The sequence below is a fragment of the Panthera pardus genome, unplaced genomic scaffold (genome assembly GCF_024362965.1).
Source record: "Panthera pardus isolate Hobbes unplaced genomic scaffold, ASM2436296v1 HiC_scaffold_20, whole genome shotgun sequence".
Lineage (NCBI taxonomy): Eukaryota > Metazoa > Chordata > Mammalia > Carnivora > Felidae > Panthera > Panthera pardus.
This window is the reverse complement of record NW_026526766.1, coordinates 88,080,718-88,102,492: the sequence shown is the minus strand read 5'-3', so window position 1 is coordinate 88,102,492 and position 21,775 is coordinate 88,080,718. Positions and strand designations below refer to the sequence as shown.

Below are 21,775 nucleotides of genomic sequence, written 5' to 3'. Positions count from 1 at the left end.
CAACCGGCTGAGCCACCCAGGTGTCCCTCGATTCTCCCTCTTAACCATTTGTCACATCCTTCTGCTTCTCTCGGTCTCCAGGACCATCAGCCGGGTCCCAGCCACCGGCATGTCCCCTGGGGTGCTTTATGGGCTCTACCCTTGCTCATTCCCTCCCCGCCCGAATCCATTCTCCAGGGCAGCCAGAAAGGACCCTTGGGAAACAAAAGATCTGATGGGTCCTTCCCTTTAAGATCTGGCTCCGGGAACCCCATGCTCTGGTCCCCGGCCCCCATGCTCTGGTCCCTCCCATGGTTCTGGTAGTGCCTGGAATGTTCTAGGCTCTTCCCAGGCCCAGAACCTCCCTGGAAACTTGCCTGCTGCCTCTCCACCTGGTTAGCTCCTGTCTTTTGGAGGCCAGCTCAAAGGTGACTTCCTCAGGGAAGCTTCTCCACACTCTACCCAGAGTACCCAGCACCTCGCCCCAGCCTAACACCCCCTTTCCTCATTCAATCGATCATTGGATTGGTGCCTTTCTCCCCATCTAGCCTGTAAGGGCCCCGAGGGCAGAGGCAGCATGTCTGTTCTCTTCGTGACCGTCTCCTCCGTGCCCTGCTCGTGCTCATCTTTGTTGAGAAAGCCCGTCAGAAGAGACACTGGCTGTGGGGGTCTGTTCCCCAGCTGGGGCAATTGTAGGGCACCTACCTCACCAGCTCCTCGTTGTAGAGGGACAGTGGGGACTCCCGGCTGAGGATGTACACTTGGCCCTTGAAGACAGACACCTGCACTCTCCCTTCCACGCGCTCCTGGGACTTGGCGATGCAGTGGCGGACGAATTCACACTCAGGGCTGTGCCAGAAACCTGCAGCGGGGACAAAGTGAGGGTGCTAGGGTGGCCCACGGCGCTGGGGTACCGCACGCCTCAGCCCATCATGGTGGACCTCGGGGGTGGGTCGGCCCTGTTCACTGCCGAGTCTCGGCATGACGCGCACTTGTGGCATAAGCCCGCAGGCCTGGCCTGTGGCCCTGCAGGTCTCTTGTGGGTAAGGAGGTACCCTTGCCACGGTCAGGAGGAGGGGAGCTATAACCCTCTGCCTCAGGCCAGACATTCAGGGAGCACAACGGGCCAGGCACTGGGGACACGGCGGTGAAGGGACGCTTGCCCGCTGGGAGCTCAGTCTCATGAGGACAGCGGACAGCGGTGGGGCAGGAGGCCTCCTGAGACTCAGGCGTGTGTGTGACCCCAGCCTGAGCAATGGAAGCACCCAGCACGGGCAGCTGGATGGTGGCTCGGGTGCAGAAAGGCCACATGTGCGTGGCCTTCACCTCTCTGCCTCTGTTTCCCCATGTCTGGAGTTGGGGTGACACAAAATCACCCTCCCAGGACTAGTGGGCTTCTTGGGCGTGGAAGTCCTGGGCATCCACACACTGGCGTCCTGGCCAAGAGCCAGTACGCATCCCCCAACCCCCCCTACTCCCTGGATGTCAGTAACCTGTCAACATACTGCTAATATTTGCATATGCAAATATTTTTATGAATGAAGCACAGGTATCCTGGACTGGCTCTTCGAATGGGCATAAACAGCCCTATGAGAAAAACTCTCTTAGCCTCTCTCTTCTCTGGGTGAGCAAGTAAGGCTCGGGGAAGCCGAGGTTTCTCCAAGGTCACACCCAAGCAGACCCTGAGGGGCCTGGGTCTGCCCTTAGTTCCCAAGTTCATGATAATCTTGGAATTTTCCTGTCCCGGGATGGAACATCCATCAGCGCACAAGGTGCCTGAGAAATGTGCCGCCTCCCCCGCCCCCAAGCTCTGACCCCCGGAGCCCTAAGGCCAGCGAAGGCCATGTGCTCAGTCCCCAGGCTGCCCCAGGGCCTGTATCTCAGCCCCAACAGGCTCAGACCTGCAGACAGCTATCTCCTCTCTGGTCCCTGTGGAGGGCGGGTGGCCGCGCGGGCAGGATTGGGGGAGGGACAGCTCAGGCGGTAGGGTTTCTTTGAAACGGAGCCGGGAAGGTGACCCCACCTGGGCAGCTGTGGGGCCAGATGGTGCGCGATCTCCTGCCCTGATAAAGGGCCAGGTCAGCCCCAGGTCTGCAGCTATTGTTGGAGGCCGGGCCTCTGGGGCGGTGGGGGGGGGGGGGGTGGGCACCTGCTGAGGCTCTCCGTGGGAAAGCGGAGCAGGCCTTCTCCGGGATGGGGTCCGGTGGCTTGCAGAAGTGGGGGAGGGGCCAGGCAGGGAGAGAAGAGACTGGGTCCTCGCTCTCCAGCCACCTGTCACTTGGGTTCACCTCCCGCTCCACGCTGACAAGCGATGCAACTTCTCTGTCCCTCGGTTTCCTCGTTTGTACGGTGAGAGAGTACTAACCATTCTCGGGGGGAGTTGTGTGGTTTCAATGACAGGATGTGGGCGGAACACTAAGCATTTTAAATCCCAGATTTGAACTCGGCCTCCGCCAGCCCTCACTGCATACAGGGAGACAGAAACCCAGAGAGGAAGAGGCTGTCGCAAGCCACAGTCAGATCCCGAAGAGTGCTCCCGACTCTGGCCCAGACCCCCGTGGGAGGGGACGCTGATGCCCCCCGCGCCCCTTCCCTGCCATGCCCCGGTGGCTTGGCCATCTTTCTAAGTCAGGATGATTAGACCTTTAAGCTCTCAGGCTGGAAGACAGAGCCAGAGATAGGGGGCTGAAACCCACGCGGGAAGACCCGGCCTGGGCTTTATCTCGGGACCTCCCCACCTCTACTACGTGGAGGTCTTGCACTCAGATTTCTTTTCCCAGCGGACCCAGCCTGGGGAGAGGGGCAGTGAACTTGGTGCGTTCCATGGGCATCTCAGCTCTGGGCTGGGCCAGGCACTGTGCCAATGGGGATAACAGCCCTCTGTTGGAGGGGTGCGTTATACCCATTTTTCTGCTGAAGTAACTGAGGCGAGGGGAAAGGAGGTGAGCTTATGTGCCCTAAAGGAGATGGGTCCTGAAGCCGGGATCCTGCCAGGATGACCCTGTGGGTTGGGACCAGGGTCTGCACCTGGAGGGAGGGGATCTGTACAAGCCCACAGGGAGATGTGGGGATGGGGCGAGGAGACGGAAATGAACAGGGGTCAGTCACCAGGGCATCTAGGAGTGGGGCTGAGGCAGAAGGGCTCCCTCGTGCCTCAGTCTCCCTGTCTGTGCTCCGGGGAAGCCGAGTGTCACAGCGGAGTGGCTGTATGACTGAGCTGTTAGACTCAGGAACCGTGAAGAGTCCCGGCCTGGTGCCCTATGTTTCACAGGAGGGGAAACTGAGGCTTGGGGTAGACAGACCTACTCAAGGTCATCAAACCAGCCAGAGGCATGGCCCTGGTCCCTGCCTCTATCCTGGGAAACATGCCAGGCATTTGTAGTTTTCAATACACTTTGCAGTAGCAACCCTCCCCCCCGCCCCCTGCATGCTCTGTCCACCCCACCCTTGATCTCCCTTTCCTAAGGGCCCCAGCCCACTTTCCCTGCCCCCACGCCCCTCCTGCCTCCTGGGATCGACTGGAGCGGCTGAGCACTTGCCCTCCGAAGCTGGCCTGTCCCGGGCTCAAAGCCACCACTCGTCAGCCGTGAAACCGTTCAAGTGTCTTCACCTCTGTGCAGCCAAGATGAGGTGATACCCGTGAGGGCCCAGCTCGGGGCCCCTCGGCAAGAGGTAGCAGCCCTTCTGTGATGAGAAGGGAGGTGGCTGGCGACTGGTGGCTTGCCCCCGCTCGGCCTCCCCGCAGCAGCAGCCGGGGCCTCGGAGCTAGCAGCCCGCCGCCGCCCGGGCCAGGTGCTCTCCCCCACTGGCCTGCCAGGCTTCACGACTCTCCTCCTTTGTAACCAGAATCCACCTTCCAGCTGAAGCCCTGCTGAGCAAGAGAGCCCGCAGGAGACAATGGTATTTAAACACCTGTCTCTACCTGGGAAGGAGGGGGACCCGGCTTCAAAGCTGCCGGATACAATGGGAGGGAGAGATCACCCAGCCAATAACCACCGAGTCCCCTTGAAGCCCCAAGAGGAGTTACAGTGGTTAGGAGCTTTCAAAGGAAATAAAAGCTCCGGGTGGAGGAGGAGGGGGTGAGTAGGAGCCGCGGAGTCTTATCCCAGGTAGGGATTATTAATGTTCACTCTCCAGGGTCCCCCTGACGTCCAGGACCCCATAGGTGTCAGCAGCCGGTCCCCGGCCACAGCTCAGAGGGGCTGTTTGCTGTGATGTGGTTTCTCACGTTAAGGAGCCGGTGAATGCCATAGAGCGGGGTCGGCAAACATCTTCCGGAAAGGGCCCTGAAGACAGTAACTATTCCAGGCTCTACGGGCCGTGCGGCCTCTCTCACAACTACTCAGCGCTGCCATTATCTCTCGGAGGCGGCCAGAGACAACATGGGAGCCAATGAGCGCGGCCGTGCCCCCAAAACTCTTTATGGACACTGAAATCCGAATTACCTGTCATTTTCCTGTGATGTGAAAGAGTGTCATTAACTTTTCCCCCAACTATTTAAGAAGTATTAAAAAAAAAAAAAACAACAAAAACTGGGTTCCCCTCAGGGGCTGAACAGGTATGGAAGATGGGCCGGACCTGGGGACCAGTGTTTTACAATGTGGATTCCAACTCTGGGACGACAGGTAAGGCACGGAAACCCGAGTCTCAACTGTAAATCGGGGGCCCACCCATACTGCGTGCTGATGTCATTCCGAGCGTGGGTTAGTGACATCTGGCTCGTGCGATGCCCGGACCTGGGGCCGAGCTCTTGGTCAAGGCAGCCTTTCCCTCGCTTGAGGTGGTTCCAGGTTCCGCCTGGAGACAGCCTGACCTGGGGCCAGACCCAACTAGGCCACCTCCGGTTGTGTCATTTTGTACAAGGTCCTTTTCCTCTGAGCCTCAGTTTCCTCGTCTGTAACAAGAGCTGGCCGGAGCTCTCCTGGGAACGTTGGGAGGGACTCCCTGGGATGGCTGGTGTCCCCACACAGTGCCTGGCACGCGTGCCGCGTCAAAGTCGGCCACCCCAGGGATGATGTGTGACGCTTCCCTGGCCCCCCTGACGTCACGCGAATCGCAGGTGGCAGAGCGGCTGGACATCCTGGGGGGACTGACACATTCCCCTCAACACCCGGCGAGGAAGGCAGGTTCTGGCGCCCCCGCCCCCCTCGCTCCTTGTCCCCCGCCCTCGCCTGACCCCCTTCAGCCTGCATCCTTCGGGCTCTCTCGCGAGGATGGCGGTGGGTGGAGCGGGACCGGAGGAGGGTGCTGTTTGCTTAGGGAGGGGAGGGCAGCGGGGTCTACGCACCCGTATACACCAGCTCGGCGAATTTCAAGCCCAGGCCCTGTTTGATTTTGCGCACTTCCCGATCCATGGTGAAGGCCTCGATGTCTAAATGAGCATGGTAAAGGATCGTCCCTGCTGGGGTCTCGTAGATACCTAGCCATTTTTCCAGGCAGGGGGAAAAGGAGAAAAAAAGAGAGAAACGCATGAAACCCAAACTGTCAGCAAATGACAAAAAAAATGGAAAAAAAAAATAATGACTCGTCTGACAGGAGACAAGCCGGTCGGACCCATTCACTCCCAGCTTGCCGCAAAACGCTCCTGTCATTATGCTCATGCTGGGGCCACGACAGTCCACTCTGCGGCTTGTGGAGAAAATGTCTGGATCCCCCCTTTGAAGAGGCCCTCAGACGTTGGAAAATGACAGGGTTTCGGAGCTGTTCCCCCCTCCCTCCCAACGCGTGCCCACCGGCCCGCGGCTGAAAACCTATAATTAAACCAACCACGGTGGAGCCCAGGGCCCCAAATATCCCTTCCTCCCTTCCACTGGGGGAGCCAGGGGAGGGGACAGCTGTGCACACACATGCCACCTTCAGCCAGAGGCTCCCTTATAAGTCACGTCTCTGCAGAGGAGCCCTCACCTCTGGGGTAGCCGCGGAGGGCTCGGCGGTATCCTGTGCTGGCCCCATGCACAGATGGGGAAACTGAGCCTGGGAGGAGAAAGGACGTGCCCAACGTGGGGCCACGTCCCTGACCAGTGCTGTCGGCTGCCCTGTGGCTCAGCTGGCGGTGGGGGCCCAAACCCAGAAGGTCGTGGGGAGGCTGGTCTTGCTCACGGCCCCCCCTCCGTCCCTATTACGTCAGGCCCAGCCCCTCCGTTTCCTAAACAGCCTGCTTGGACCAGACGGTCTCCGAAGTGACACTGAGGCGCCTGGCCCCGAGCTGAGCGCGGTCCCGGGAGGAAGGTGTGATTCCCAGATTCCTCCCTAGAGGGGAGGACACCGCGGTGCCCAGAGGCAGGACCGCCCGCGCGCGCGCACGGTCAGACCCCCTCTTGCGGCGAGCAGTACGGCCTCTCCTCTCGGGTGAAGTTCAGGGCAGCGCCTTGAGCTGACCACAGAGTCTGCTGTCCCGATGGCGGGGCCGTAACCGTCCCCCTTCCGCAGATGCCTCTCCAAAAGGTTCCCCTCCTCCCACCGCATAACGTTCCGGTATTAACGGAATGTTTTGGTGATCCTGAAAACGTACCGCGGTCTCGCCACCCTGGCTGCTCTAAAAACCAGAAAGGACCTGCACGGCCGTGTTCACCACGGCCAGAAGGCGGAAGCAGCGCGAATGCCCACCGACGGTCCGAACGGCTCAACAAAATGTGGCAAACACACTCAACAGAATTATTATCCGGCCTGAAAGAGGGAGGGGGCTCTGACGCGGGATCCGGCGGGGATGCGCCCGGAGAACAGGGCACGAGGAGCGCCAGCCGGTCGCGGGAAGACAGATCCTGCACGGTTCCACTTTACGTGAGGCCCCCCAGAGTCGTCAGGTTCATAGGCACAGAACGCAGAAGGGCGGGCGCCAGGGGCTGGGAAGGAGGAGGGGCTGGGGGGGGGGTGCTGGTTTACAGGGTGAGGACTCTCCGGTTCGGGAAGGCGAAAACGAGGCTAGAGGTAGCTGGTGGGCCGGCTGCACAGCACTGTGAATGTATTTGGACTGGACCGTAGGCTCGAAAATGGTTCAAATACACCTGTTAGGTGTATTGTACCACGGTTTCCACAAAAAGGTTTCAAAAAGCCTCCCCTGCCCCGAGCCCAAATCAGAAAGGAGGTTGTTTTCAACCCTGGAACCCAAGGGGCCGAGGACACGGCTGAGTGCGCTGTCCCTGGCCAGAAACGCCCTCCTCCGAGAACCTGCCCGCCTTGGATCTTTCCGTCTGGGAGTCGCAGAAATGCCGGGGCAAGGACAGGCCCTTTCGGATCGCCGGTGCCCTGTTGTCCTAACTTTGAGCTGCAAACCTGTTATTCAGATAGGCTTTGGCAGAAGCCCGGCCTTTAGAACACGCAGCCCAGGCCCCGCTGCGGGGAGCGGAGGCCCCTCCGAAAACGCTGGTCTCCACCAAGAAGTCCTTTAAATGCCAACTGGGTCCAACACCGCTTTCACAGAGGGGCAGGCTGAAGCCGGGGAGGGAGGGGACCTGCCCAAGGCGAGCGGGACCGGCACTGGACCTCCCTTCTCTGCCCCAGGCTGCTTCTCAGGGCCTCTGGCAAAGCAATCCTGTGCTTACCAGGGCGTGAAAGGGAACAAATCTGAGGAGTGGCTTAGGAGGAAAAGCCTGGGCTCTCACCCTGGCTCCGAGGTGTTCCCAAGTAGAAGAAAAGAGCCTCTCTGGGGTGTGTGTGGGGCGGGTGGTGAGTCTCTTATCTGCAAACCTCTGCTATCCTGGTCTTGGGGGGTGGGCACATCCATGTCAAAGCCCCACCTAGAGGCCAGGTGCCGATATGATCACAGTGTGCCACGAAGGAGCCTGTCCCATTCCACTTGTGTGGCCCTCAGGGCAAGGTCTACTGTCCTGCTCCAACCGTGACCTTTCAGGGGGGCAGGGGAAATGGCCTCCCCAGCAGGAAGACCCCACCATCCCAAGTTCACGCACCGGCCCCAAGCCCTGGAGTCCTGGGGAGTTGTTCAGACCCTCACTCAGCTTTTGGCAAACAAGGTTCAAATGGGCTCGGGGCGGCCCCCAGCCACAAGCCAGAAAGGGCAGAAAGGCTGGTGGCGGATGGATGGCTGAGAAAAGCCAAGAGCATGAGAACGGGGAGCCACAGAAAACCTACGAGAGCTTAGCACAGAAGTTGGGGTGGTAAGGTACCACACACGCGTGGCTCCCAGTGGCCCCCGGGGCCACGGAGAAAGACCGGACAGGTTCAGCCATCTGTTTACAAAGACAGACATGTTGGGAACACGGAGAAATGCCTGCCTCCAGGGGCACCCGTGTGGCTCGGTCGGCTAAGGGTCCCAGCTCTTAATTTCGGCTCAGGTCGTGATCTCATGGTCATGGAATCAAGTCCCATCCCACATCGGGCTCCTCGATGAGCGTGGAGCCTGCTTGGGACTCTCTCTCTGCCCCTCCCCACTCTCAAAATAAATAAATCAACAACCACATCAACAAAGTCGGCCTCCGGAATGGCAGAGATGAGCACAATATTAAAGGGGCAGGTTTTCAACTATCCTAGAAACTTTATGGTCGGGAACACAGTAATTTTCCAAGAGCCACCTAAAGCAAGATACCGACAGAGGCTTTTACTGGCCTTTCGTCCATCTTAGGCACAAGCTAAGAACTCGGTATTTATTGAATTGCAAACAGGCCTTCTAATGATTAGTTTTGCCACGTCTTGGAAAAACCCAGATACTTTCAAAGCCTATCCGTATATTGGCACGGTCGGTCTCCATAGTGCCAGCCGGGGCGGGCCAATAGCTAGAGCCCTGGAGCCCTCTTCCTTTCCGGCTCCCGGGGAGCCTGACTCCTCCTTGCTTTTCTGTCTGGCTGGGCGAGGCATGGGGCGCAGTCCAAGCCGTATTTGCAAAGGGCTGAGGCTGGGGACCAGAAGTCCCACGGACAGGATATCTTCGCAGAGTTCCCAGCTCAGCTTTGCCGTGTGACCTTGGCCCACGTCAGTTGCCTCTCTGAGCCCCAAGCAAACTGCTCCTCCTTCCAACCTTCACGGGAGGCCTGCCTGGAAGGCGAGTGCCCAGGCACACCCACATCACAGGTGCGCACCCTGCTGGCTTTGTCTCTAGAACACGGGGGCTGACCCCACAGTATCACCTGAACAGCAGTCACGTGCGATGCTACGAGGACACCTAGATGGTCCAGCCAGGAAGACCTGTGACCTGCCCCAGGGCCACCCGCTGCTGGCCCAGGATAGCCGTTTCCCAGGAAAGGAGCAGAGAACGTGCCCGACGGCTGCGGGAAGCATCCGGGCAAGAAGAAAAGCCATAGCCCCTGACACACAGCAGCACAATTAATATTCCTGCTCCCTTTCTTAGGTGTTAAAGTCAATCGTGACTGATCAAAAAGCTGTTTTCAGGTCGCTGCTGTTGTGTGTGCATGTGTGTGTGTGTGTGTGTGTGTACGGTGTGTGATAGGGAGAGAGAGAGCGTTTGAAAGATCTCCCCTCTCCTCTCCACAGGGGTAGGGGGTACAGATGATTTCTGTGTATTCCTTCTGGAAAAAAAAAAAATGACTTCAAAAAAAAAAAAAAAACAGTGACAGAAACCTGATGCTAAAAGACTATGGATTTGGGGCTTTTGACAGTCGGCATACAAACCACTGCGCAAAAAGAAGGAGGAAATGACAGGTGAGTCGCTGTCGCGGTGGAAGAGACAACAGACATCTTCGCAGTGACATGCACAGCGGCTCCAACTGTCTATTTTCATCTCCCCGTGTTTACAGGAAAAAGACAGAGGTGTCATTGGCTCTCTGCAGAGCAGCCTCAATCACACCGTAATTACTGCTGGGGCGGGGGTGGGGGGGGAATGGGGAAAAGGGCAGGGATCTAGGGGAGGTTGGCGGGGGGGGGGGGGGGGTGGGGGTGGGAGCGAGAGTGGACCGAGGAGGAAGTGGTGGGGACCAAAACACTTCTGCTGCTGTTTCTCTGCTCCCGAGGCTGCCAGGTTAACCGGACCCGCACGGCCTGGCAGAACTGAGGGAGATCCACCAGTGAGCTGGGGTCTGGGGCAGCGGGTGGGGATAGGGGTGAGGGCGCCTGGACCAGAGGTGGTCTGCTTTGGGAAAGCAGGATCCAGAGGGAGAGATTTGCAAAGACCCGGGGAAGGGAGGCTGGCTGGAGCCCAAGGGCTCCCCTCTTAGGTACCAGGGCCAAGGATGGAGGCGGTTGCCATGGTAATGGGGAGGCACATCATGGTGGGTCTCCAGCCGTCCTCTGTGCTCCTGGTGCCCTGCGAACCCCAGCCTGGTGAGCAGTGTGGGCCTCTGAGGGTACAGACATCTTTGTTGCATAACTCTCTCTCTCTCTCTCTCTCTCTCTCTCTCTCTCTCTCCTCTCCATCTGGAACATTCCATCTGAGCGGAGCCTCTGGGAGGCCTGGACAGGTGGGCAGGCAGGTGGGTAAGTGGGCGGGCAGCCCTTGGTTTTTCTTAGCCAGAAAGTGGAGGAATCGGGAGGAAGTGAGACAGGAGGGGAGAGTGGGAGAGAGATGGAAAGGGTGGAGGAGAGAGGGACAGGAGAGGGAAGAGGAGAAGCAGGCAATGAGGAGGAGAGGCAGGGAGTCCGCAGGGGGGAGAGGCAGCAGCAGGCAGAAGTGAGCCGGGGAGGGACAGGGCTGGGAGCGAAGAAGGGAGCCGAGGTGGCTGGAGAAGGAGAAGGTGAGCAGAAGGACAGGAGCTGGCGCCTTCCCCGCTCCCCTCCTGCCTGCCCTGCCCCCCTTCTCCTCCCCACTGATTTCATTTACTTCACTTAATTAGCCCCCCTCCAGAGTTAAAAAGATAATGTGATAATGACAACGTGAACAGCCACAATACAGCAAAAGGACTTCCGTCTGCAGCCTCCCCAGTCCCCTGCCCCTCTGACCCCATGACCACCCCAGGCTCAGGGCAGTGGCACTGCCCAGCTCCCTACCCAACTCCCACCCCCCCCAAAAAAAAAAAGAAACCAAGCCCTTTAACGAATTTCAATTATGAGCTTTGTAAAATCAATACAAACGACATTTTCCCCTTGTACACGGAGCGTCGGACAACAGCGTCTTCCTGTTCTGCCCTCAATATCGTTGACAATTAACAGCTTCTCCCATTACTGTGGACTTCATAAAGACCTTGTCGTGTGGACATCCCCAGCACCCTCATTTACCACCACCCCCCCCCCCCGGCTCGTTCATCCTCCCAACGAATTACTCGTAGAAACAGGACACCACCCGAGAAATCGCGAAGCAGCTGTCTTCTCTCACCCCCTCTGATCCAAGTAAGAAAACAGGCAAATTACAACTTCCAAGGGGTAAGATCACCCAGGCCGGCCCCACCTTCGACAGCTGGGGCCACAGAGAGGGAAAGCCACTTGCTGAGGTCACACAGCAAGTTCTTGGGAGCCGGAATGTCGACTGTCTGCTCCAAAGGCTCTACAGCCCTCGGGCTCAATTCTGTGCCTTTAGGGACGGCTCCCCACGGGTACACGCAGAGTACCCGGAGAGGCTAAGTCGCTTTCCCAGTGGTGATGGAGCTGAGACAGGGACTCACGTCTTCTATCAAAGCCCAGCCCTCCAATGTGCCTCCATCAGGTTCCAGGGGCTCGGCTCCCCCTCAGACCTAACAGGCCACCTGGGGCGCCCCCTAACTTCTTCACTAATCCCCCCAGAATGTTCCACTCCACCCTCTCTCTTCCACATCTACCCGCTGAAGCCCATTCTCCTGCCACCGTCTCCAGGGTGTCATTTCAGCATAGCCCCGTCCAGGCCTTCATGACTACCCCCCCTTCAAGTTTACTCGACTGTCCCTACTTTGCGGGATGCCATTTCACAGAGTGACCTCAGGCCAGTCCCTACCCGGAAGGTGATTCGTTTTCACCACAAGTGCCTGTCCCGGTCGGTTGGCGTCACCCTCCAAAGCACCGAGACACGTCCACAATCCACGAATGATGGCTCGGGAAGGTCATGACGGCAGGTGCCATAGAGGATGCCTCTGAGCCACACTGAGCTCCCCGAGGGCACAGGCCGCCTTTGACCTTCCAGCATGCCTCTGTGGCTGCTGTCATTTGTGGGGCACCTGATCCCACTATGCAACACGGCCGGAACCTGGGTGTGCCCCACCCCCGAGTTTCAGCTCTTGGCCTCAGCCCCACGCCTCTCTGGGTCTGGGCATCAGTCCTGGCCTTGGTTTCCCCTTCTGTCAAATGAAGGTTGCCGATCTGTGGCTCCCCAAGGTCCGCCTAGATCTGCCTCGCACGATTTTACATTGTGCTGTCTCCCAAGGGCAGACGGAGACAAAGGGACATTTAATTAGACGTTAATACAGGTAAGAGACAAAGGTAAGCGAGGGTAAAAGGTAGCAGCTAATTAGTAATATTGTTCTGACAAGGCCTTCCCTGAGAGTTTCAATTAGGTTGCTTCTGGAAGATAGTAGCTGAGACCAGGAGGGAAAAAAAAAAAAAAAATCATGGGAAAGAGGCTAAGGAGTCACTTTGCCTCCCTCCTCCCCACACCTTTGGAGACACATCCAAACAGGTCATAGGCAAGAAGATCCGACCTCCACCCCCGTGCCTACCACGTCACACGTGGGCCAACGGGGGCCCCGAGCTGACAAGTCAGAGGTCACCGGGCAAGCCTGGGCCAGCCTGAGTGACAGCTCCCACACCCTGCCTCCCGGCCCAGCGCGCTGTTCTGACAGCTGAAATCTGGCCATCAGCTCTCTGCATCTGAGAATCTTAGTAAAAATGTCCTAAAGGACAAAGCGCCGTGACTATCCCTTGGCCTGGCTGCCTTTGGCTTGTGTTATCTTTTTAAATTGGCCCAAAGAAGGGGCGCCTGGGTGACTCCGTCGGTTAAGCATCTGACTCTTGGTTTCTGCTCAGGGCATGCATGATCTCATGGTTTGTGGGTTCGGGCCCCACGTCCCCCCCTGCGATAGCAGTGTGGGGCCTGCTTGGGATTTTCTCTCTCTCCCCCTCTGTCTGCCCCTCCCATCTCGCACGTGTGTTCTTGCTCGTGCTCCCTCTCTCCAAATAAGTAAATGAACTTTTAAAAATAACATAAAATACGGGGCGCCTGCGTGGCTCAGTCGGTTGAGCGTCCGACTTCGGCTCAGGTCATGATCTCACAATTCGTGAGTTCGAGCCCCGCGTCCGGCTCTGTGCTGACAGCTCGGAGCCTGGAGCCAGCTTCATATTCTGTGTCCCCCTCTCTCGCTGCCCCTCCCCTGCTCACACTCTGTCTCTCAAAAATAAAGATTAAAAAAAAATTGTTTTTAATAAAAAATAACATAAAATAAATCGAACCTAAGCAAAGCAAGCTGAATATCTGTCAAAACACGGGACCCCCCCCAAGCTCACCACCAGTATTTAAAAAATCAGGGGCTCGATTTGGGGGCTCTCACTGCTGCAAGATTTCCCTCTCCCTCTTAAAGTTCCCTAAGGAGGCAGCATTGCTTTATATCATGCTGACAGACCCAGTTCCTGTGGGGATTTGAGATCCCCTTGCATGGGGAAACTGAGTCCCGGAGGGGAGGGTGTGGCCTGGGGACTGATCGGTCTGATGCCCCTGTGAGCGATGGCCGGAAAATCACAGGGCTCTGCTTACTAAAGAGAAGAGACAGGCACCTGCTTGGTTGGGACCAACCTCTCTCCACTCCTGGGCCAGCCAAAAGCAGCTACGGGCGGCCTAGCCTAGCCGAGTCAGCTGCCCCAAACCCAGGCGCAGGCCCCCCTCGCATGACCAGCGCAGCCCATAGCGCCCACCCCTGGCAGGATTCCTGCCCTGCTGGGCTGGCGGCCTCCTCAAAGAAGCCTTAATGACTGTGAAATCGGCCCTGCATGGTCTGCCTCCAGACCTGGCCGACCCACCCAGGGCACAGGGGAGCCTGGCTTCCAGGCCCGTCCCTGGCCTTCCCTCGCCTCTGAGCCCCTCCTGGACCCCCAGCTTCCTCCTCACTCTTGGGACAGTGCCTCTCATGATGCCCTTGGGAGTCAGGGACACACGGCCCGCTATCCCCGCTTCACAGGGGAGAAACGGTCTGGTGGGGGGAAGGAACCTGCCCCGACGTCCCGATGGGATGGCGATCTGGGGGGCTTCTGGAGTCTCTGGAAGCTGAGACGTGCCCCCGAGGGCGGAGAGCAGACTCACCTCGGGACTTCATCCCGATGAAGCGGTTCTCCACGATGTCGATGCGGCCCACGCCGTGCTTGCCCCTGCGGGGAGAGCGGGTTCTTGAAAACCAGATGCCGCCCTGCCGCGAGGATGCGAGTCGGAGGCCGCCCTCTTGGCTGGGCTCTCAGCTGCGGGGCGCCAGAGCCACAGAGCCACATGGGGGGGTGCCCGGCACCATCGCAGGATCCAAGACTCAAAGGACATCTGAGCCAAGTCACCTGCTTCAACCGCCCATTGCACAGGTGGGGAAACTGAGACCCCGAGGGTGGAAAGATCGCCTGGGTCACGCAGTTGAGTTTGCCACTTGTTACCTCCGTCCTGAGGCCTTGCATGGCACCAGCCCTACCCCCTGCTCATCTTTCCTTCTGTCCCGGTCTCGGGTCAGACGGAGGGCTCAGAAGCTCAAACCAGGAGACCCCCTGCCTACGGGCCGTGCCAAAGGCCACCGGCAGGACCCAGGCGCATCCCCCTTGGCCCCGAAGCCCCAGGCCGTGACCATCAGCCACAATGGCCTGTGCCAGGGCTTGCCCGAGATGGTGGTCTCCCAGGAGGCCGGGAAAGGCTGCGGGCACTCACGCGACTTCATTCAGGTACATGAAGAGCTCCAGGGACGTGCGGTGGGTGGTGCCGTCTTTGACGTTGGTCACCTTCACGGGGACCCCTAGGGCAGGAGGAGAGGGTGGTGGGCCTGCGGGCCCGGAGCTCGGAGGAGCCTGTGCCTGGCACCCCGCCCTCTCCCTCCACCCGCAACGCCTTAAATGGATGTGACAGATATGGACTCCAAATGACTCCTTGAAAAGCCCTGTGCAGGTTGGGGCCTGCTGGAGGGAGAGAAGGGGCGAGAACGCCCCCCAGAATGAAAGGGAAAATGCAATAAAAACGCGCCCCCCACCCTTCCCATTCTCTCTGTCCCTTTTGCATTTAGGGGCTGTGAAATTGGAACCAGCCCTGAACTAATTGAATTTCACGCTCCACCATTGTCTTACGCCCGGGCACCTTCTGTCCCACCAGCTACCCAGGCCGCCTGGCCGAGATGCGGAGGGGCTCGGGCTCGTGTATGCACATGCGCGCACACACACACACACACACACACACACACACTCACAGCCCCCTGCCACGTCCGTCAGGTGGACCCCCCGGACCCCGCACCCCAGACCTCCAGAGCCACAGCCATCCAATTGCCGGGGTAAAGGGGTGCCCGCTCCAGCAGGCGAGGTGTCGGGAGGTGTCCGTGAATTCTGAGAAGTCGGGGCTGGGGTGGCAGGAGGGCAGGAGGGAGGTGGCCGCTGCTCGGGGAGGGGAGGGCAGGGCCGAGTCAAGGGGGGCAGTGGGTGGGTTCAGGGTTGACTTTGAATAGCAAGGGGGCACTTTTCTGGAGCGGTGTGAAATGAGCAATGAATGTATCAGGGGGCTAACAAGAGAGCTGTAACAGTGACAAAGAAAAGCTGTTCAAAGTTGGCGGATAATCCCCCACCCATCTGCCCAGCTCATTACCATGTAGCCAGCGACCGGGGGCCAATCAGCCTCTATAGCGGCTTTCCAGTCTTTATTAGCCGGGCGCCGCTTGGAGGGGCTTCCCTCAAGGCGCTGTCACCTCGCCATTCTTCACCCCCATTTCCAGGGGTTTTATAACTTGGTTGTAAATTGCTATTAAATGTAAGTCTGCCCAATAATGAACCTTAAGCCCCTCTCGCCACTGCCCGCCTCTCCCCTCTCCCTTTCTCTCCCTCCCGGTCCTATTATGGCCTTCGCAGGGGCCTTGGATGGGGGCCTGCCCCAGAGAGGAGCTAACATTGTCGATGCTGCTGCCGGAGAAAGCCTCTTAGCCTTTAAAATAGTTAATAATTAGATTAAAACTTCAAATAAATTAACTAGAGAGTGAATGGGAGTAGTCGGGGACGGCTCCTCCCGTCTGTTTTTTTGTTGTTTTTTTTTTCCAGACGGTTCCCCAAATCATTAAAATGGATCACGTTTCTTCTCCAGCTCAGCCCTTGGGGCTGCCCTATTTCTGGAAGAAAAGGCTGCCAGAGCCTTGTGTCCGGGACCCCGCTGCCGCCTGCCCGCCCGCCTCCCACCCTCTCCCAGGCTCCCCGGCGGAACCTGCCGGAGGTGTTGCCTGGGTCCCCTCCTGCCACCTTCTTCGAGATGGTGCCCGGAGATGCCCCATGCCTGTGGACCAGACCTGGGTCAGACAGAATGGGCACTTAGGGCTTCAGCTACCTGCGGGGGCGTCAGACCACGGGCCCTTTGGTTCCCAAGTGGCATGAAATTCAAGCGTTTGAATGGATGCGGGGGGTGGGGGGCAATGAAGACACCCGCTGGCTTGGCCAGGTTCCTGGGAAAGGCCAGGAGAGGCGGATGATCCGCGTACTAACAGCCTCTATTTCCCACCGTCTCGCTCCACACATCATACTCAGCACCTACGAGCATCATTTCCATGGCCTGTTTTATAGGAAAGTGAGCCCGAGGCCCAGAGGGGTGAAGTTGGCTGTCAAGGTCACACCAGCACGAGTGAGGCACAGATCTGAACCCCCACCTCCCCTTCCCCATCCTAGGTCTCTGAGGTGCCCTGGGAGGGAACATATCCCTCTCCCTCCGCTCTGTTCTAGCCCAGGGAGTGGCCTTGTGGATGGACTGTCCAGCCTCCTTGTCCAGACTCAGGATGCACCCCCCCCCCCACCTTGCTGGATGCTCTAGCTCCTGCCTAGCACCACCTCCAGGAAGCCTCCCCGATTTCTACAGCTGCTTGGGCAGGTCCTCTCCTTGGGTGCCCTGAACCCTCACTCTGAGCCTGGTCCCGCCCTTCTCATTACCAGGCTCACCTTGCCTTCCCATCTGTCCTCTGCGGCAAGAGGTGTGCCTGGTGCCAGGCTCGAGACTGGGCACTCAGGCCGGGCCAGCAAACATGTCTTGCTGCTAGCAGTGAAGCTAGGGAGATCAGGACACCCACCCACGGCCAAAGCGAACAAGAGTGGTGGCAGCTTTGAGTCTGGGGTAGGGGGTGTGGACAGCGTCGAGCCTAGGACTAGCTGAGGCTTTAGCTGTGGGGTCAGAGGGGCCCCCCGAGGCTGGCTCTCTAAGACCCGCCATTTACTGAGCACCTCCTTGGTGCCGGAACCCTGTAGCAGACATGTCCCTTTCAGACCTCATTCCATGCCATGAAAATGCCAGGCGGCGGATGCTTTTATCACCAGTTTACAGAAGGGGACACTGAGGCCCAGGATAGCTGAATGACTGTCCCAAGTCCCAAAGCAGCTGGCAAATGACTGCCTGGGGACTGGAATGCTGTCACGTCAGAGCTGGTGCCCGTAAGCCCATGTGATGGGCCACTGAGGGTGCTTTTCTCTTAAGCCTGGGGGGCTTCCGTGGACCATGCCATCTGGGGAAGCGGGGGTTGGGAAACCTGAATTCTGGCTTCCGGGAACACAGGAGGGATGGAGAGGGCTCGTGCCCAGGCCTGGGCACAGGGTAAAGGAGCCAGGACCCCAGGGCCCCAAGAGCCCACCCCCTCGCGTCCCAACAGGCGGGCACCTACCTTTCTTGAACTCGATCTCAAGGATGTCAGGGCTGTTGGGGGCTTTGGCGGGGTCCTGGGTCTTTGTGTAGAGGCCTGGAGGCGCTTGGTTCTGATAAAAGACAGAAAGAGGTTGGAGGCCGGGGTGCCCAGAGCCAAGCTGTGCCCTGCCAGTCCCTGCACCCCACCTCCCGCAGACATCTGCACCCCTTCTCCGGAACTGGGGGGCTACGGCCCTTGCCACCACCTGGCACGGACCCATGGTCCTCCCAGCCCCCCAGCCCGGAGCTGGCCTCCCCCCTGCACCCCCCCACTTGCCAGGGGCCTGGGAAACAAAGGGCTCAAGAAATGACAATTTTTCCCCTCAACTTGATCTCATCTTTTTCTTCGACGCCCCCACAGCTGGAGGTAGAATAGAAAAGAATAGCAGCAGAGGAACAAGTCAGGCAAGAAAAGTGTGACTTTGGAGGAGCGAGGCGGGCGGGCGGGTGGCAGCGGGCTTCCCGGGAGCGGGCGCTCGCTCTCGCAGGCGCCGGGAATTGGGGTTTATTCTGCACTGACCGCAAAGCTAATGACTACGCGTGACCCCAGCAGGTGCTCCGGCAGGCCGAGCCGTCCCCGGGGTCCCCGAGGTTAATACTCACAGGGAGAAAAGAGAAGAGTAAAGCAAAAACCCATTTGAAAGCACATCAACCTTTATGTATATTTTTCCTTGGGCGTGTTGGAAAATGGGCCTCTCGTCTTGATCCAGCGGCAGAGGGACCGTTGACTGCCTGGGGCTCCCGAGGCCCTGGCTACCCGCCCCCCCCACCCCCCCCCCACACACAGACTCCCCGCCGGCCCAGGATCCTTGCCACTGAGGGGAGGGGGGCCTGCCTCTCAGCTTGACTGCTCTAGTCTCTCCTGTGGGCACCCCGGACCTAGCAGTTTCCACCTGGGACACCCTGGGACACATAGTTCCTTAAATCTTTGCTTTCAGAACCCTGTAGACATTCACGGGTCTCTTTCCACCTGCAGTTTCTTTCAGGTTCCCAGCGGCCCCCTTTGGTAAGGTCAAGTGCTATCATCCTATCTATAGATGAAGAAATAGAGGCTGAGCGGGGAGCGGGGGGCGGACCATGGCTGCAACTAGGTTCTGTGCAAGCCTGAACCCTGCCCGGGACAGGGAACCCCGAGATTGGCCACAGACACGAGCTGGGTTTTAGACTGGTGGGAAATACCCTCAGCCAGGGGTCAGGATCTCCGGCCTGGGGCCGGGGGAGGGGGAGGGACTGCTTCCCTCACCTGCAAAATGGGGAAACAATCCCTGCCCTTGACCATCTTCCACCATAAGCACACAGGATGGTTTTTGTAATTTTTACTGGGCGTGCACATCACCCAAGAAAATGGCAGGGAGGTCGGGTGCAAATTGTGACCTGCCCTGCAGGGGGGGTATGGCAGCTGGAACAGGCCCCCTGTGGCGTCTGCCTCCAGGAAGAGCCTGTCCAGGAGAGGTGGGCCGGCAGAGGAGCCTTGGGCCCCCTCGCCTGTGGTCACTTTGCTTCTTGGCTGTATGCCCGAGTGACCAGCCATCCTGGCTCCCGCCCGCCTAGGCACCCCTCAGTCCTGGGCAAGGGGGATGCTTGGGCTTCTATCTCCACCTCTGAGCTCACGCAAGGGTCTGCGGTGGACCCCTCACCTCCAGATTGCTGCACGACCTGGGCCCCGCTGTATCCCTTCATCCGTTTCCATCTGTAGGGTGGGAATAAGCCTCCAGAGCTGACCTCAAAGACAGACTCAGGGCAGAAGAGGGTCCTTCAGGACCTGATGCCTCCACGGCAGAGATGGAAAACCAAGGCCAAAGAAGTGGCTTGACCCAATCATATTGCCTGTCCCGCCCCCCTCCCCCAGTGTAGACTCTAGACTCCCTGTTCAGTGTTCTTCCCATCACCCCCTGCTGTTCCCCAGCTGGTTTCGAAACCAAAGGGCTGAGAAACAGCAGGAGGGATTGGGCCCGAGACAGCCACCATCGTGCACGGTGGGGACAGGCTTCGCGTGGTTTCAGAGAAATGCCCAGCTCCCCAGGCACCGCTGGGTCCCCAGGCACCGCTGGGTCCTGCCGACCACCGCATTCCTTGGGCACAGGCAGGCCCGATGACAAACCGTCCTTGGCCAAAAGGCAAAGTGGAGAGCAGGGCTTGGACCTCTGGGTGTCCCCCCTGACTCCGCAGCCCCTTTCCCCACAGCCCAGGATGAACTCCAAGCGGGGTGCCAGCGCTGAGGGTCCCCGGTCCCGCACCCACGGCTCCTTCCTCCCACCCCCCACCCCCCTCCCAGCGCTGCCTGACCTCCAGCCGCGCTTCTCTGCGAAGCTGGGAACGGAGGACGAGATGGCCTGTACTTGGGAGGACAGAGGAGGCGGGCAGAGCCGCACGGCCAGCGACCCACACTCTGCGGTGGACGTCGGATGCAGCTGTCCTGCCGGTTTCCGACACCCTGACAGCACCGATTAAATAAAATAACTAAATAGAAATCAAGTGACATTTGCTTTGCATTCCGAGGTGGCCGGGCGCCTGCCTTCTTTTTTACTCTCCCTCCTAAAAGCCCAGTTCGAATGACAAATAGTTTGTTGCCGAGTATCAATACCATCTATTTATCCCTCCCAGCGGGAGGGCTCACTTCCAATGTCATCTGGGGGGGGGGCGCGGGGGGGGGGGAGGGAAGAGAGTGAAGAAAAAAAAAGAGAGAGAGTGGGGGGTGGGGTGGGGGGAGAGGCCGAAAGAAAGCATGAAACAGGGCCGAGAAGGAGAAATTGGAAGCAAATGGCCCATGAACTAAACCATGATGTAGAGGCATGGTCGATGCTGAAAATGGTTTATTCATCCATCAGATATGGCGGGCCGGCGACTGAATGAACTCTTTCACTGTGTGCCGTATGAAGTTAAAGCAAGTAAATTTCTATCTTTCTTCGCATTAGCTGCCTCATTGCCCTTCAATCAGCCCTCACGGAGGCAGAAAATGGCTCCGCCATCTGCCTTCAGACCCTCCCTTCGGCAGGTCTTGGGGCTTTTTTTGGAGAGGGGGAGGGGGGCCCCCGTTCCCTTAAGCTGTCTCCCCATCTCCTCCCAAGGGGGCCAGGGCTGCCGGTGGGGCAGGGGGGGTGGGGGGGGGTGGAGGCTGGCACCATGCACAGGGCATCTAGAGATGCAAGCGGGGGGGGGGGGGTCCTGGGGTTTAGGCTGGGGGAGCCCCCCCACCCCTGCCACCAAGCTGGGCAGGCCCCGGAGAGCCGGACCGTGGGGTCCTCAGCCTTACCCCACACTGCCCAGCGGGAACGATGTTTCCTCTCACTCATACCCAGCCCAGCCTTCCCTACCCGATGAGAGGGGTCCCACGAGGATCTCGGCCCCTTTATCCCCCAAAGAATCTTTGTGTAAGGAGGGCGGGGGGGGGGGGGCGGGGAGCCCGGCGCTAAGATCGAGGTGTCGTCGCCCTGTGCTAGGGACAGGCCAAGAGCCGCAGAAGGGAAGGGCTGGCTGGGGCCTCCCACTGTGTGCATGAGGAATCAAAGGCTCAGAGAGGTTGGGTCACTTGCCCGAGGCGGCACAGCACCAAGGGGCAGAGCCAGGATTCAGAGCCCAGTTTCTTAGCTCCGGGCCTGAGGCCCCAGCCTTCCCAACTTGAGCGGGTGGCAGAATTCCTACAAAGACACTCTTTGGCCCTTACGCATCCATCCACCGCCCTCGTTAGACAGGAGGCCTGAGGGGGAGGGTCTGCCCAGGGTCACACAGCCATCTGCACCCCCAGCACTGCCCAAGGGGCACTTTCCCCTCTGGCCTTGGCTCTGCTCCCCGCGCCCCCCCAGCCGCCCCTTGGTGGGTGAGAGTGCCACAGGATGTTTGGAAAGGGGTCGGGGTCACAGCCTGCCTCTGCGCAGCTCTGCCTCTGCCAGGCTCAGCCTCCCCCGCCCCCCTTGGCGCTGACTGACTGGCTAATTAGGGGTGGCTGGCCTGAGTGTCATGGGGTCAGCAGAGCATGAACTGGAAAAACCTGTGGCCAGCAGGCAGCAGCCCCGTGGGGCCATCAGCCCCCAGGGGGCAAGGGTGCGGGCTCTCTTGAGTGACACATTGGGCAGAGCCGAGTGTGGGTGGGGGCGGGCACTGGGGGAACCACGGAGG

General features: G+C 59.1%; 1 protein-coding gene across 2 annotated transcripts in view; it reads right to left on the bottom strand.

Annotated features, from left to right (window-relative positions):
- Window positions 1-21,775, bottom strand: part of ASS1 (argininosuccinate synthase 1) — a 53,068-nt gene that overhangs the window by 4,827 nt on the left and 26,466 nt on the right. For both annotated transcript variants that reach the window (XM_053908431.1, XM_053908430.1), the window contains exons 10-14: window positions 17,640-17,730; window positions 14,681-14,765; window positions 14,081-14,145; window positions 5,267-5,398; window positions 685-841 (exon numbers count right to left, since the gene is read on the bottom strand). In XM_053908431.1, the coding sequence (XP_053764406.1) occupies window positions 685-841; window positions 5,267-5,398; window positions 14,081-14,145; window positions 14,681-14,765; window positions 17,640-17,730 (530 nt within the window). The remainder of the gene's footprint in view (window positions 1-684; window positions 842-5,266; window positions 5,399-14,080; window positions 14,146-14,680; window positions 14,766-17,639; window positions 17,731-21,775) is intronic.